Source organism: Crocodylus siamensis, chromosome 3 (genome assembly GCF_052110815.1).
Source record: "Crocodylus siamensis isolate JL-2025a chromosome 3, ASM5211081v1, whole genome shotgun sequence".
NCBI lineage: Eukaryota > Metazoa > Chordata > Crocodylia > Crocodylidae > Crocodylus > Crocodylus siamensis.
Genome location: NC_143397.1, coordinates 238,089,953 through 238,104,375, shown reverse-complemented (window position 1 = coordinate 238,104,375; position 14,423 = coordinate 238,089,953). Strand labels below are relative to the sequence as shown.

General features: G+C 41.4%; 1 protein-coding gene across 7 annotated transcripts in view; it reads right to left on the bottom strand.

Annotated features, from left to right (window-relative positions):
* The window catches only part of DEPTOR (DEP domain containing MTOR interacting protein), a 126,048-nt gene that overhangs the window by 68,340 nt on the left and 43,285 nt on the right, over nt 1-14,423 (bottom strand). For all 7 annotated transcript variants that reach the window (XM_090040557.1, XM_090040558.1, XM_090040556.1 and 4 more), the window contains one exon: nt 10,701-10,879. In XM_090040557.1, coding sequence (XP_089896683.1) covers nt 10,701-10,879 — 179 coding nt within the window. The remainder of the gene's footprint in view (nt 1-10,700; nt 10,880-14,423) is intronic.

Sequence of the window (14,423 nt, the reverse complement as noted above, 5' to 3'; positions counted from 1 at the left end):
TCTTTAAGAAGAGACTTGATGCCTACCTGGCTGGAGTCATTTGAGCCCAGTTTCTCTCCTGCGGGGGGTCGGACTTGAAGATCTACAAGGTCCCTTTCGACCCGACTTCTATGATTCTATGATAAGAGGAATTCCATTTTATACTAGATGAGGACATGACTCACTATAATATCACTTTCCTGCCCCCATACACGTACACCACTTCCAGGACAGGAGAAAAGGTTATGGTACAATTAGAGTACCATAATTAATAGATTTTATCTTTAAAAATATGACATGTTTAAGCAGTTGAGAAAAAATTGATATAACTCTCATCTTGCTTTTAACAAACAGAATTGCCATACCAGTATCTAAAGCCCACTTGTGGGCAAATTATCTCATATTAAATATCTTGCACTTATTATAGTGTGTCCCCTGCATCAATACCTTACAAAAATCTGGAAATGCACTGTTTTTTTCCTAACAATGTTTGCAGTCTGCTTTCAAAAACACTTAACTTTATCTGGATATAGAGAAATGCCAACATTACAGTACAAGCGTATCAGTAGTTTTTTCAGCCTGTATATGTGCATGTTTAGTCTTGAACTAAGAAAGTTTACACAACACGGCCAACTGCTTTTCTCTGCTTCTAAATAAAGTATGGAAACTACTAAGTTTGTGGGTAGAGGATGGAAGAAGTTTAAAAGGCCCATCTGGACATCTTTATGTGCAGCTGTTAACAATCGAAACCCAGACTTCATCAGAAATACAGAGTGATGCAGACAGTTTGGAAATTAGTCCTCCAGTATTATCTATGTTACTGCATTGTCCTTCAAAAACAGGGAGATTCCCTATGTATATAAATTTATAGCACAGGTAAAGACAAACCCAAACAGAAGAGGTAACACAGCAAGGGGATGATAAAGGGGAAGAATGAACATGAGGACAAGATTACAGTCACATGGAAGGCTTTTGTTCTCTAACCAGCTTATGAACGTAAAGCCTGGAAAGGCTTCAACTGGCAATAGAACATTTATTGCTCAATGCAAGGGTGTCCAACATCCAGTCTGTAGGCCACATCTGGCTCACAGAGCCTCATTATCCAGCCCGTGTTGCTACTGCTGGATCAGAATTGAACTGGACCAGCTCTGTGAGCAGGGCCCAGAATGTGTCCCATGTGTGGCACCTGTTCCAGCTGCTCCGGGAGCTGCACCACACAGGGTGCCTGCCCTGAGCACTCCAGGATGAGCACTGCACACAGCGCCTGCTCCAGCTGGTCTGGAACCAGTGATTTATGTGGTGCCTGCATGCTGCGCAATCCCAGCCCATCCGTCAGGGGTATCATGCGGCGTGGATCCGTGAGCAGTGAGAGTGGGAGTCGCAGGTGCTGGATCTCGTGTGGGGAGGTGGGAAAGGGGTCCAGATTCTGTGGACCTGTTAGCCCAATCCAGCCCATGGATCGGCTCTGTATCATTCATCTGGCTCATGAGACCAGGTGATTTTGACACCCGTGAGTTACTAATTCAAATATCTGGTTTTAGTGCAGTGCTCATACATAGAGACATTTCACTTGCCTGAAGCTGCTGTCCACTCTGTATAATTTGTATTAGTAACTGAGGGGTGTCAAAATCACCTGGCCCCATGAGCCAGATGAATGATACAGAGCCAGTCCATGGGCTGTATTGGGCTAATAGGTCCATGGAGTCTGGTCCCCTTTCATACCTTCCCCACACTGCATGTGGTATGCCTCTCGGACCAGCTGGGAAGGACATAATTTTGATCCCAGAGTGGCCAGAACAGCTTCTGTGTGTAGTGTGGATCCTAAATCGAATGGCAAGACTGTGGCATACATGATGCCCCTGATGGACAGTCCGGGACTGCACAGCATGCAGGCACCACATGAATCACTGGTTCCAGACCAGCTGGAGCAGGCGCTGTGTGCAGTGCTCATCCTGGAGCGCTCAGGGCAGGCACCCTGTGTGGTGCAGCTCCTGGAACGGACGCCATGTGTGGGACACATTCTGGGCCCTGCAACAGGGGCTCTGTGGGCTGGATGTGGCCTACAGACTGGATGTTGGACACCCCTGCACTAAGCAAAACATTTTCTATTGCCAGTTGAAGCTTTTCCAGGCTTTACTTCCATGGGTAGGTTAGGGAACATAAATTTGCCATGTGACTGCAATCTTATTGTCCTCATGTTCATTCTTCCCCTTTATCATCCCCTTGCTGTGTTAACTCTTCTGTTTGGGGTTGTCTTTACCTGTGCTCTACATTCATATATGTAGGGAATCTCCCTGTTTTTGAAGGACAATGCCTTAACATAAATAATACAGGTCTACATACAAGTCTACTCCTGTATGCAGCTCCCGCAACAGAAGCAGTGCAACCCCATTAGTGTGCTGCTGAATGTGGCTCCTTTTCCTGAGGCAGAGTTGTGGTACAATGATGGCATGCCTCAGAATAGCTCTGCCTTAGGTTGTATAGACATAACTTGTGGGCTTTTTTAGGCACTGAATGGATTGCAGTAAGATAAAATAGACAATCTTTAACATAGATTTCAATGGTCTGGATGCTTGGAGACTCTCTCATAGAAGCAGCCAGGACAAGTGATAAAACACATCCCTGAGTGAATCTGATATGAGTCTAATAAAAGATATCATATATACCCAAAGAACCTTGTCTGCCTATGACTTTGGACCAACACAGCTACAACCTAAAACATATATCCCTGTGTCACTCTTCAGGGTCTGTTGGGAGCCATTCACTTCCCAGAAACATGGAGAACTATGGAACAATTAACTATGGAACACTGAACTGTAAGGAAGATACAGTTATAAATGGACTAACAAGTACCTCCAGGATCAGCAAAACATATTCCCGAAGAGATGCTAGCAATTAGGAAACAGTGGCACATTTCAATGTAATGCTTCACTGAAAAATTTTTTAAAACCCAGTTTTTTAAATAAGTGCCCATATTTATCTAGCAGTAACATATACATGTTATGATAAACATGTATATTATAAGCAAAAGAGCTCAGCTCCTTCTGCAAGCAGGAAGAGAGGATTAGATCATAAGGTTTATAAAAACACTTTTTTTAGAATCATAAGGTCATCTGGTCCAACTCCCTGCATGCAGGCAGGAATGCTATTCTGAAATCATCCCTGGCAAATGTTTATCCAGCCTCGTCCTGGAAAGCCCCAGTGAAGGAGATGCCACAACTTCCCTGGGCATTTCATGCCACTGCCTTACTGTTCTAGCAGTAAAGAAGTTCCCCCCCCACAAGATCTAATCTAAAATTACTCTGCTGCAATTTAGAGCCTTTGCTTCAAGTCCTGCTCTCTGCAACAAGGGAGAACATTTCTTTATGGCAACATTTTGAATATTTGAAATTATACAGAGAGATTTAAAGCAGATCAAATACATGAAACACTGCTGCTTAATTTTGAATGCAGGGAATCCTTTGGTTAGGAGATGTTTTTTGTTAGGCCATATATTGCTGCTTCCAGCGGGTGGGAGAAAATTAAATGTGTGCTTTAGGAGTTCTTGCAGAGTAAACAGTGTGACAGTGTAAGTCAATATTTACTGTACTCACCAAGTCAGTAGGAAGCGTTATTTATTTTCATCATGAAAACAACGGGCAGTGGAGCTTAGTTGATAATATACAAAATTCTGAGAGATGCTAAGCACTGCATCAGCCATAAGTCAATAGGACACATGTGCTCACCACTTCTCCTGATTTGCCCCACTGCAATTATCCTGACTACATTTGTTTAATATCTAAAAAGTATTTACTGCAATGCAAATAATAAAGTATTTAAATTCATAATAAAAATAATAATAAAGGCACATTGCAGTGCCTTATAATTAGTACAACCACAAAATGCCAGCGTATGAAAAATGAAGTTGCAAAAGGTCAGACTTGTCACATTACCTGGTGGCACTTTTCCAACAGACATGAAAATATCGTTGTTGTATTTGATGTTTAACATGGACCTCGGCTGCCAGACATCAACAATAGAGGTTTTTCCCCCTCAACAATGCAAAACTTCAGTCCTTTCCAAAACTCTGTTATATCAGCTAGCATGCACACAACAGGTGCAGCAGTCAGCAAAAAAAAGTCAGTCAACCTTGCGCTGCTCTCAACAACTACGGAAGGTGGAGAACAGCAGCCAGGCAACCCTCGCCATTCGTGGGGGATACATTCTCTACGTTCTTCATGAATGCAGTGCACCTGGCGGCTGGAGGTGGGGGCACAGCTCCAGCAGCAATGGCGGGAGCACGGCGGCAAAGGCGGGAGCCTGGTGGTAGCAAGCACAGAGCTCCCAAGGAGTTCCTGTAAGTGTATAAAGTGTATTTAAAATGCGGGTTTGGCATTTATGAATATTTGAAATAGCAAATGCCGAACCAGCAAATAGCAAGGGTTTCCTGTAATTCAAAATACACCTACAGTATATAAAAGTAAACAGCTGCTTCTCTTTTCCATCATACTCTCCCATTTTGTCTTCACACACAATTGTGTCAGATTTGGGGGCTCCTTATATTTACAAACAAATGGCATTACCATGGACACATATATGTTCCCCCAATATGCCAATATATTTACGGAAAACCTTGAGGTCCACTTCCTCCACAGTTACCCGTTCATCCCCTTGGTATACTTAATGTACATTAATGACATCTTCATTGTATGGGCACGGAGGTAGAAATCTCTAGAGACATTCCACCAAGAACTCAGCAACTTCCACCGTCTATCAAACTGACTCTGAGATACTCCTCCCAGCAAATTTAGTTCTTGGATATCATTGTGAAAGTTTGCAATGGCCATATCACTACTGCAATGTATTGGAAACCAACTGACTGCTACAACTACCTCCACTCCAGCAGCTCTCATCCTAAGCACCCTACTAAATCCATCATTTACAGCCAAGCTCTACATTACAGCCATATCTGTTCTGGTTCCCCTGACTGAGATACACACTGCAAAGGATCTGGAGCAGGTATTCTTACTTTCCAATACAATCCTAAAACTGTAGCCATTCAAATAAACAGAGCCAGTCTCCAACTCTGCTCCATCCTCCTATAATACCAACCCAGAGACAAAGACAACAGAATCCCTTTGATTGCCACCTACTGCCCCCAACTTGAACACCTAAGATACATCATTAATGACCTCCAATCCCTTCTAGAAAATGATGACCATCTCAAGGTAGCCATGGGGGACAAACCTGTCCTGGTTTTCAACATCTTCCCCCCAACAGCATTTCTCTAGTAACAGACTACCTAACAGACCCAGATGCCAGCTGTGCCTCATCATTAACACAGACCATATAATTGCAGGACCAAATAACGTGGATGATAACAGCTGAGGTTCATTTACCTGCACCTCTACAAATGTCACATATGCCATCACCTGCTCAAAGTACCCCTCTGCTGTCTACACTGGACAGATGAGGCAGTCCTTACAGGTAAAAATGATTGAACACCAATCTGACATCAATACCAAAAGGCAGACAAGCCTGTGGCAGAACACTCTAACTTCCCTGGACAGCCCATCGCTGACCTCAGAGTGGCTGTTCTTAGGCAGAAAATCTTTAAAAACAAACTTGAAAGGGAAATTGTGGAACAAGAAATAATCCACATATTGGACTGTGTTAAGTGTGGTGTAAATTAAAACTATATATTCGTATCCCATTACCTGCCTTAGCTTTTATAAGCCCTATGTCCCTCTAACTGCTTTGTTTTTCTCTCTCTTATTCACCTTCCCTCTCCCAGTAGTGCCCCTCTCCCACACTGCCAAATAAAAAGCAGTAATTAGAATACAAGGCGTAGGCCCTTTGTGTTCTGATCATTATTGGGCGCATCTACACATTGCCCTATGGCAACACGGCAACACACTACATTGCCGTATGGTGCTACAGCAACATAGCAATCATGTGGGTCTACATGTGATCGCTGGCTACATTGCCATAGTGGCATGTTCCCCGGCTACTGTGATTCTCTATGGCAACATAGTTGGTGAATATAACCATGTACCACTTGGACGCTGCAGTACGGCAGCTACTGCTCCATGTTTTAGTACTTCTCCCAAGCAAGCACTAAAACACAGCACAGTACCAACATTGCCGTACAGCAACATGTAAACATGGCCACTTTCTATCTAGCAGAGCTGATTCCTGCAGTCCCTTCACAGCATCTAAATGAGTAAGACCCCTGCTTTCAAAAGCTTACACTATGCACCCCTGATTCAGTCAGTTTATAAGGTGCATCTCTACCCTGCCTTCTGCTTGACTTCAGACTAAGCCAGTTAACTACCTCTCTAAAATAAGCAGCAGTCAAGGAAGATGCAATACAGAAAGACAGAGAGGGTACAAACAGATGTGACGTTTGTCCTGGGAGAAACTATTTTATTCTAGGACAAAGTGCAGTAGTTCAGATGTCCATGTCTTTTGTCCTAGGACAACCCATAAAAACATTCTTGGGATAAGAAATACTAACAGGTTGTCCTGGGGCATCACAGAGTGGTTTCAATGGTTTTCCCAGGATTGCACCATTGAATCAATGGGAGAAGAGCATCAGTGCTTTCAGCCTCTCATTAAACCCTGATCCTGAGACTTTTCCATTCCAGGACAAATGCAGGTACAATTTATCCTGGGACAAATGCACCATCTGTTCCTAGCCAGAGAGAGGTAGCACAGACACAAAAGAAAGAAATGTTGCTTTTTACACAGGCAACTCCTGTGTGCTAGAACTGAATGCAAGCACAAGCTATTATTACTACAACAAAGGGGGAAAAAAACGAAGAAAAAAATCCTGTCGCTAAATTTGGGAAGAATTTTAAAACACAGCAAAATGATTTATGCTGCTGCCACAGAGCATATGCAAATACTGTTGGACTCTTGAGAGTAGATTTTACTCTTATTAACATGAACCAGATCTAAAATGGAAAGTGCTTATGGCTTGAGATTGCAGCTCTTAAACCTCACCTGTATCCTTGCAAGCTCTGTGTCCAGAGGGTTCTGGGTGAGAGAGGCACACTAATGTAACTCTCTGTATAACAACTGCCACATTAATTCTCCTCACATAGTCATGCAGCAATAATTTTCCTTAGAGCCACTGAACAAACTACAGCTATGCTGACTCTGAATCTAGCAAACTAAAAGCTAAACTCTTCCCTCCCCTGTGCTGTATGAGCAGCAGAATGATGCCTATGTCCAGGAATATTGTCAACATCCCGGAAGGAGGAATTAACAGTTGGGTCCAACATTTTTGCACCTTGGTAATAGAATAGGCAGTACAGCCAAGTGGTGAGTGCTACAAAGAGCCTTGATGACACCCTTAAAGTTGGAAAAGCATGATGTCTCAAATGGCATGGTGGGTACTTCCCCTTGTTATAGCTCTGCTGGTAATTCCACAACCCTGGGTTGACAGAGGTATGGATAGGGTTAGGTGTGGCTGTATTCCAACTACACCCAACTGGCATATGTCCCAGTCCAAAGAATTTTTCCAACTATTTTAATTGGTCTGATAAAAGATATCAGATTTACCTGAAGAATCTTGTCTTCCATAAAATTGTTTGCATTCGCAAACAGCCAGTTTTTCACATGGCACTCCATTTCCATACACGGATCCAGTTCAGATGAATAGGGCATTTGCAATTCCTGTCATTTTCATGTGGGATTGATAGGACATGTAACACTGTGACTGTACAAAGAGAGACCAGAATGAGGTTCTTTTGAAAATGTTGCACAGACATAACTGTAGGGCAACATTTCTGAAGCTAAACCTTGTTTCGCCTTTCTACAGCTTTGTCACAATTCTTCTGACTTTCCTTTCTAAAATCAGCCTACTGTAGTTTTCCCAAGTGAAACCTGGATTTGAGGCTGACTGATTTAAATTAAGATAAACATGAGAGGAACCTGCACTTAGAATACAGACAGGGCCACTAATGCCTCAATTGCAAAACATTTTACTTTTCTGAAGTAATTGAAATGAACACCCATCTCAGTCAATAACTGGCACTACTGGTTTGTAGTCAGACAATTACCATTAATAATTTTGGATTACTGAAATGTAATCCTAATACCCTCAGCCCTGAAGAACTGAAACAAAATAATAAATATAGAAGAGGAAGCTATATTTTTTCCTACCTTGTGTACATTCAACAATACTGCTAGCAAAAGATCACCAATGAAACAATTAAACAATTTCATTCTCTTTTCTTAAGCAGGCAAGAGGCCTTGCTGCAAGCACTGTCAACAAGGATGTCAGTTGAATGTCAGATGATACTTTGCTAAAAATTATGACATAAAAAACAAAGGGAACACAGTCTGGTATTCACATTCTAGAGTCTAGAGTGTATTTGCTATGCTAGGGAAAAATGTTTTTTGCTTGGTAATCAGAGTGCATTTTCCTTAGAATTCAGTGAAAAAGAACAAAATGCCACGTGGCCATTTTTGCAGTTTAAATATAAAATTTCTAAAGAGGAGCTCACCAGTCTAACTTATTTGAGGGAAAATAAACTGCAAAGATCTACCAGATCTATGCATAATATCCACTTGCTACAGCTAAATTCATGATCATTGGATGTTAATGTCAGTTCTGCTTTCACCCAGAACTCCTAATCATATCTGGGGAAAGGAAGCTGGTTATGTTAGACTGAAATCTGGCAGAAGGCAGGGTAAAGTTGCACCTTATAGGCTAAATAATTCAGAGATGCTTAAGCTTTTGCAAACAACAGCTCACTTCCTCAGCTGATCAAGTGAGCAGTTGTTTACAACAGCTTATGCATCTCTGATTTAATTCATCTATAAGATGCAACTTTACGCTACCTTCTGCCTAACCTAATCTAGAAAACAGCTTCAGTGAAACCTGTAGCAGACTTCACTCTTTCCAAATAGCCGCCTGTTTTAGAAGGATATACAAATAATCTTCAACTGTAAGGCTAAGGTCAGATGCCTTCACTCCGATTTTATTCCAGTCTTATTCAAGAAATCACTGCAAGAAGTCAATGGGAATTCATCTTTGCTAAAGGTAATAACTGAATAGGGAGTTCACCATTTCACTCAGACAGGGTACAATTCTCCCCAGTGTGAGGCTGGGGAGTGGGAATAGATGAGCAGAGAGTAACGGGTGGAACTAGGAAGAGGTCTGATGCCTGGATGTAAACAGTAGTTGGGAAGCATGATGGAGAGTAGCCAGTTTGCCGATATGGATATTTAGGCAGGGAGATAGTAGTTGGGGAAAGAAGCGAACAGAGGTCCCAGGTTTGGCGTGTTCTTCATGGAGTCTTATCTGTGGATTTTGCTTGTTTATTATATGCTGCTATGAGCCTTTTGGATAGGGTGGAATATAAATCTAATAAATGAATTCAGCACTAATTTAATGAGAAGGCCACCATCATTCAGTAAACAATTTCCAATGAGAGGCCACCACCATTCAGTAACCAATGTGAGGTGCCATGTAATGGTTTCATAGGTTTAAAAAATTAATCAACAGATTTTCCCCTAATTCAGGTCTAGATTGTGCTGTCGGCATCCTTCTGCTCTGTACACACACATTCAGAAAATGCTTGGATAGACTGAATGCCCATAAGACTGAAATCATGACTGCTCCAAGGATGAGGAGCATTTTCACTTTGCATCAAGACCTGACAGTTAGCACCATATAAATCATAAGTTAGTACTGAGAATAATTATAAAATATGAAGCTGCCTCTTGTAAACATTAAGTAGTAGCTACTGGTAATTACAAATAAAGATGAAACAACATAATTAAAATCACAAATAAATTGTCCAGGGCATTTACAACATCATGTCTTCTGCAATGTTTTTTCCTTATGAAAATAAATACTGGCACAAAAAGGAAGAATGATCCCTGCAAGCCTGCTTGTTGCTTTTATTATTTGTATTGCTATGCATACTATACAGAGCTTATTGCCCTAGTTAGTATCTAAATGCCTTCCAAAATGTATCACTAACACTTGCCTTACTCTCTAAACACATACACACATACACTTATGCTAGAGAAAGCAAGGAAAAAGAAATGCATCTTGCCCTTATCACAAACGGTCTGTGATTATCCTTTGCTCCTGGGACAGTTTATTCCACAGTCTTAAGCCAGCTCTCCAAGAAAGCTACACAAACTTTAACATTATTGCTGAGCTTCTCCATGCCAACTGCATCGATGAGCCCCACTGCACTGAACAGATATTAAATCTCTGCCTCAGAGAGCTTCCAGTGGAAGACAAAATATAACAATGCTTCAGTTGGAGGTGATAGCCCCATCTTTATCCAAACATACCAGGCCAACTGTGCAATATTGTTCTACCATGTGATTTAACATAACCCACCATATTTATGGCTCTAGTCCTCAATTTTATCCTCTAGAAATGAGTTCCAGCATTTAGTCATCTATTATGTATAGAAAAGCATTATCTTTCATTCATGTTGTATTTGTTGCTAGCAACTCAAACCCAAAACTCTAGGTCCTCACACATGCACATATTTTGGATACAGTTTTCAAGAGTTATCATTGCATACTCTGGGACCTCCCACCCTTTCATTAGGAAGTAAAAATTACACAGTTTTCTATCATTTAGAAATGATTAAGAACTAGAAATGTCTTAGGGCCAATTTGTATAATTTGTAACCTGTTAACATGATCTTGTACTGAGAAAGTGCCGTTAAGAGCACACTTTTGCTAACTCACAGTAAATTCCTCACCATGCTGTATAATTCCATGCTCCAACAGCCTACGACCAAGTTGTTCTGCTTCAGTCCTTGTTGTGACCTCTCCTTCTTGAATCAGCCAGTCAATAAACTCAGATGCCACGAAGGTCCGTTCATACTTGACTCCCTCCTCTTCCCTTGCTTGTAAAAGCGTATTTTCAGAACTCATCAGCCTGCCATGAGGAGTGGAAAAGAAAAAGCTAAAGAAAGCAATTCTTTGATTCCTGAGCCATTTTTGGTGGATATCATTAGTAGTAAGCAAACAGATGCAACTTTTCACAGCCTGACAGATCACAACTATAAATTGCAATGTACCAAGCTTAAAATGAACCAGAAACTGTCTCTAGAGCTCATCACATAAAGCTGAGAATGAAAAATATCTCTCTACTGAGAGATCAGCCAAGGCATTTAAACATTACAACACAATGTGAAATTAATTCTATTCCCTTTATATGCAAAGAAAAGGTATATGTTTCCTATGTACTATTCAGAATCATTAAAGCTGGTGGTTCTCAACTGAGGGGGTGAAAGCCCCATTCACCAGTGTCACAGTGCATGTCCTGCAGCCAGGTGGAACTGCCTCTGTTTCCAGGAGGCGTATGCAGGGCCAGGCCAGGAGGTGGCTGCAGCAGGAGAGGGTGCATTTCTCCTTCTTTTTACCAGCCTCAAAGACACTGACCCTCTGCCTATAGACCTTCACCTGTGCTCGTAGGGGCACTGTGCTCAAGCTGGCCCCTCTCACCCGCTCCCGCTCCACATGCACTAAATCCGGAAATGAAGTGGTACAGCAGCAGTGAGGGTACCTCAGGCCACCAACCTCTCCCCCCCAGAGGAGCCAGAGACCTTGAGCAAGGCAAATGACACCACCCAGGGCAGTTTTCATATTTAATTTCCAGGTTTGGCATATGTTGAGCAGGTGCAGGTGGGTCAGATGTGCTTAAAAAACCCCTTCCCCCATTCGCCCAAGAGCACTGGGGTAGCCGTGCAGACGATCCCTTACAGATACCAAAATCAAGGGTGTTCCCAAGATGAACACTGTATTAACAGGAAAGATATGGCCAAGACTCGGAGAATGGGGTACAAATCAGAAAACTCTCATTTGATGTTGCCACTCAGCCCAAACTCTCCTTTTGCTAGGAGGCAGAGCAACATAGCCTGCTTGTCATTATATGGACAGTCAAACAATTTGTGGTTTCAAGGCTGTGAATTAATATGAGCATTATTTCTCAGAATCAAGCTAATAATTCCCCCCAAATCATTCTAAAACCAACAAAAAAAGAGTTTTTTTTTCTGGAAACTCTTCAGCTTTTGTCCTCCTGGTCAAGAATTAGAATTTGGTACAAATTACTGTGAGCTTACTCTTTAACTGCCAAAGCGTCTGGAGTTCACCCCTGGATTAGGAATTAAACAAATGTCCTTCAATTTAGTGAATTCTGTGTCTTTGTAACCCATGAGGAATGGGAATTTATGTCAAATGCCAAGCTCTCTTCCCCAGTGGTTTCTTTCCAACATGAAAGCTGACTGCAAGTATTAGAGATTGTTTTCAGTTTTTTCATGATGCAAACATAAATCCACAGTAGATCATTTAAAAACGAAACACCTCCATTGGTAGCTAAATTAAAAGGGCAAAAACTTCAGCTGCCACCTTTGATCTTATATTTCCTTAAAATAACTAGGTCTAATCTAGGAAAAAAAGTTTAACTCTGACAGAAAGTAAAAGATATCACTACCTGCATACACTCATAGTAGTTTTGGAAGGGTATCCTAAGTACTTGGTAACCTTGCCTCATTTGGGAAGAAATTCAGAAGTTAGAAAACAAGGTGATAGAAAATGCTGTCATAAAAACAAGAGGAGAAGACCTCGATGCTACACTTACAAGTCACAAGTTACAAGATGCTAATGACTGGATTTACAGGGACACAAAAGAAATCTGGAAAAATATGAAGCGCAAAAGCACGTGGGTTGATATTTCACACCCTTCAGCATGAGGTCAGAATAAAGCAGCAAAGGATTAGGATTTATGAACAAGTAGATCTGACAAATTGACAGTTTAACAAATTCAAACCAAGGAACCCATAGACTCCGAGGGTTAGATGGTATAAATCAGCCTAACTCCAGTGACCCACAGAAGTATATCGGCTGACATCAGCTATCGACCTTGCCATGCATCACCAAATTTGAAAATTGTCCCAACCTTATCCATGTTGTAGCATAGCCAGAATCCCCATTTCTTCTCCAGTAGGAAGACATTTGACATGAATGGCCTGAATATTTTCTTTCCTAAATTGTTCTAGTGTGAATCATTGGAGTGCATTCAGAATTAAAATTATTTTCCAAAAGGCTTATAATATTTTCCTTTTCTTGGCACACAGAAGCTGAGAAAACCTTTCCAACACACACACACACACACACACGTCTAAGTTTCAATAAATTAGTTATCTAGAGATGGGTGCAAGCCAAAGTGTTTCCAAAAGGCATCCATACAATTTAAATGACCATCCCCATCTCTTCCTTTTCTGAAATCACGAATTTTCATGCAGATCTAATAGCTAGAGGAACATAATCATCTTCAGCTCATGGTGATGATATTGGAGTAATGCTGCATATGGTTAACAGTTAAATCCTTACTCTGATATTTTTGCATGACAAATTTCTATGATAACTTTAAAACATCAAACTCCATTGCTCTAAGAGGCAGCATGGTAATGTTTCTCAGCTTTTCTTGTGCTGGAGCCCTCTGGGAAAGATGGGAGGAGCTCTTTTCACTTTGGCCAACAAGGTACCCCTCTCAATTCAAAGTGAAAGAAATGGGTACCAATGCCAGTAGCAACTGGAATTCAAACCGAAGACTAAGAAGCTGAGGTGCACACAAGTTAAGTGACATTTGAGACAAGAAGTCTGTGGAAGGATAAAATGGGATGCAGAGCTCCTGACTCTCCGTCTTGCGATTTAACAAAATTACATTTCCTCTTACAAAAAATGAAGACCAATTGGGAAACTTTGATGAGTTGAATAATGTGTGTGTGAAGAAATTATCTGAAAAATGTAGCCTTGTATCTGTTAATGAACTGCGCATGAGCAAAATTTGATTTTAACACATTCATTCACCATTTATAACTATCCAAACAGGCTTCCGTATCGTCTACTACTCGCTTCCAATATTCTCCATGTTGAGTGTATGACTTCTAATTTCAGACTCATCTCCAGAGGTTCCCAAGGACAGCTCAGTGCACAGAAGACCACTTTCTACCTGTCTGCCCTGCTCCCATCCCTTCCCCTCCACTCCATCCAGCGGTGAGGGGTAGGTTGAGCACTGCGGGATAGGCAGAGGACTGCTGGAGTACACCAAACTTCAGAAGGCACTTAAAAATGTTTTTTGAGAGGCAAGAACTTTTGTGGGTGATATCTTTTTCTGGACTAACTGCATGGTTGGGATACATTTCAACAAGTTTTCAGGTATTATAGTACCCTTCCTCAGGTCTTGTTTTTGGAGGGTTATTTTTGAAGCACTTCTTCAGCCAAGTATATCTGTACCCTTACTGGGTGAAGTGCTTCAAAGACTGGGACACCTCAAACAGCACATCTTTCCAGGGCCTAATTATTAAGTTGTGGGTTCTATTGTTAGGCTTGGATAACCGGGAATTTTTAAACACAAGAATAATCAATTACTTGAAAATAATCAGTAAAAATAGTGGGCATTTTAAATTCTCTTGAAG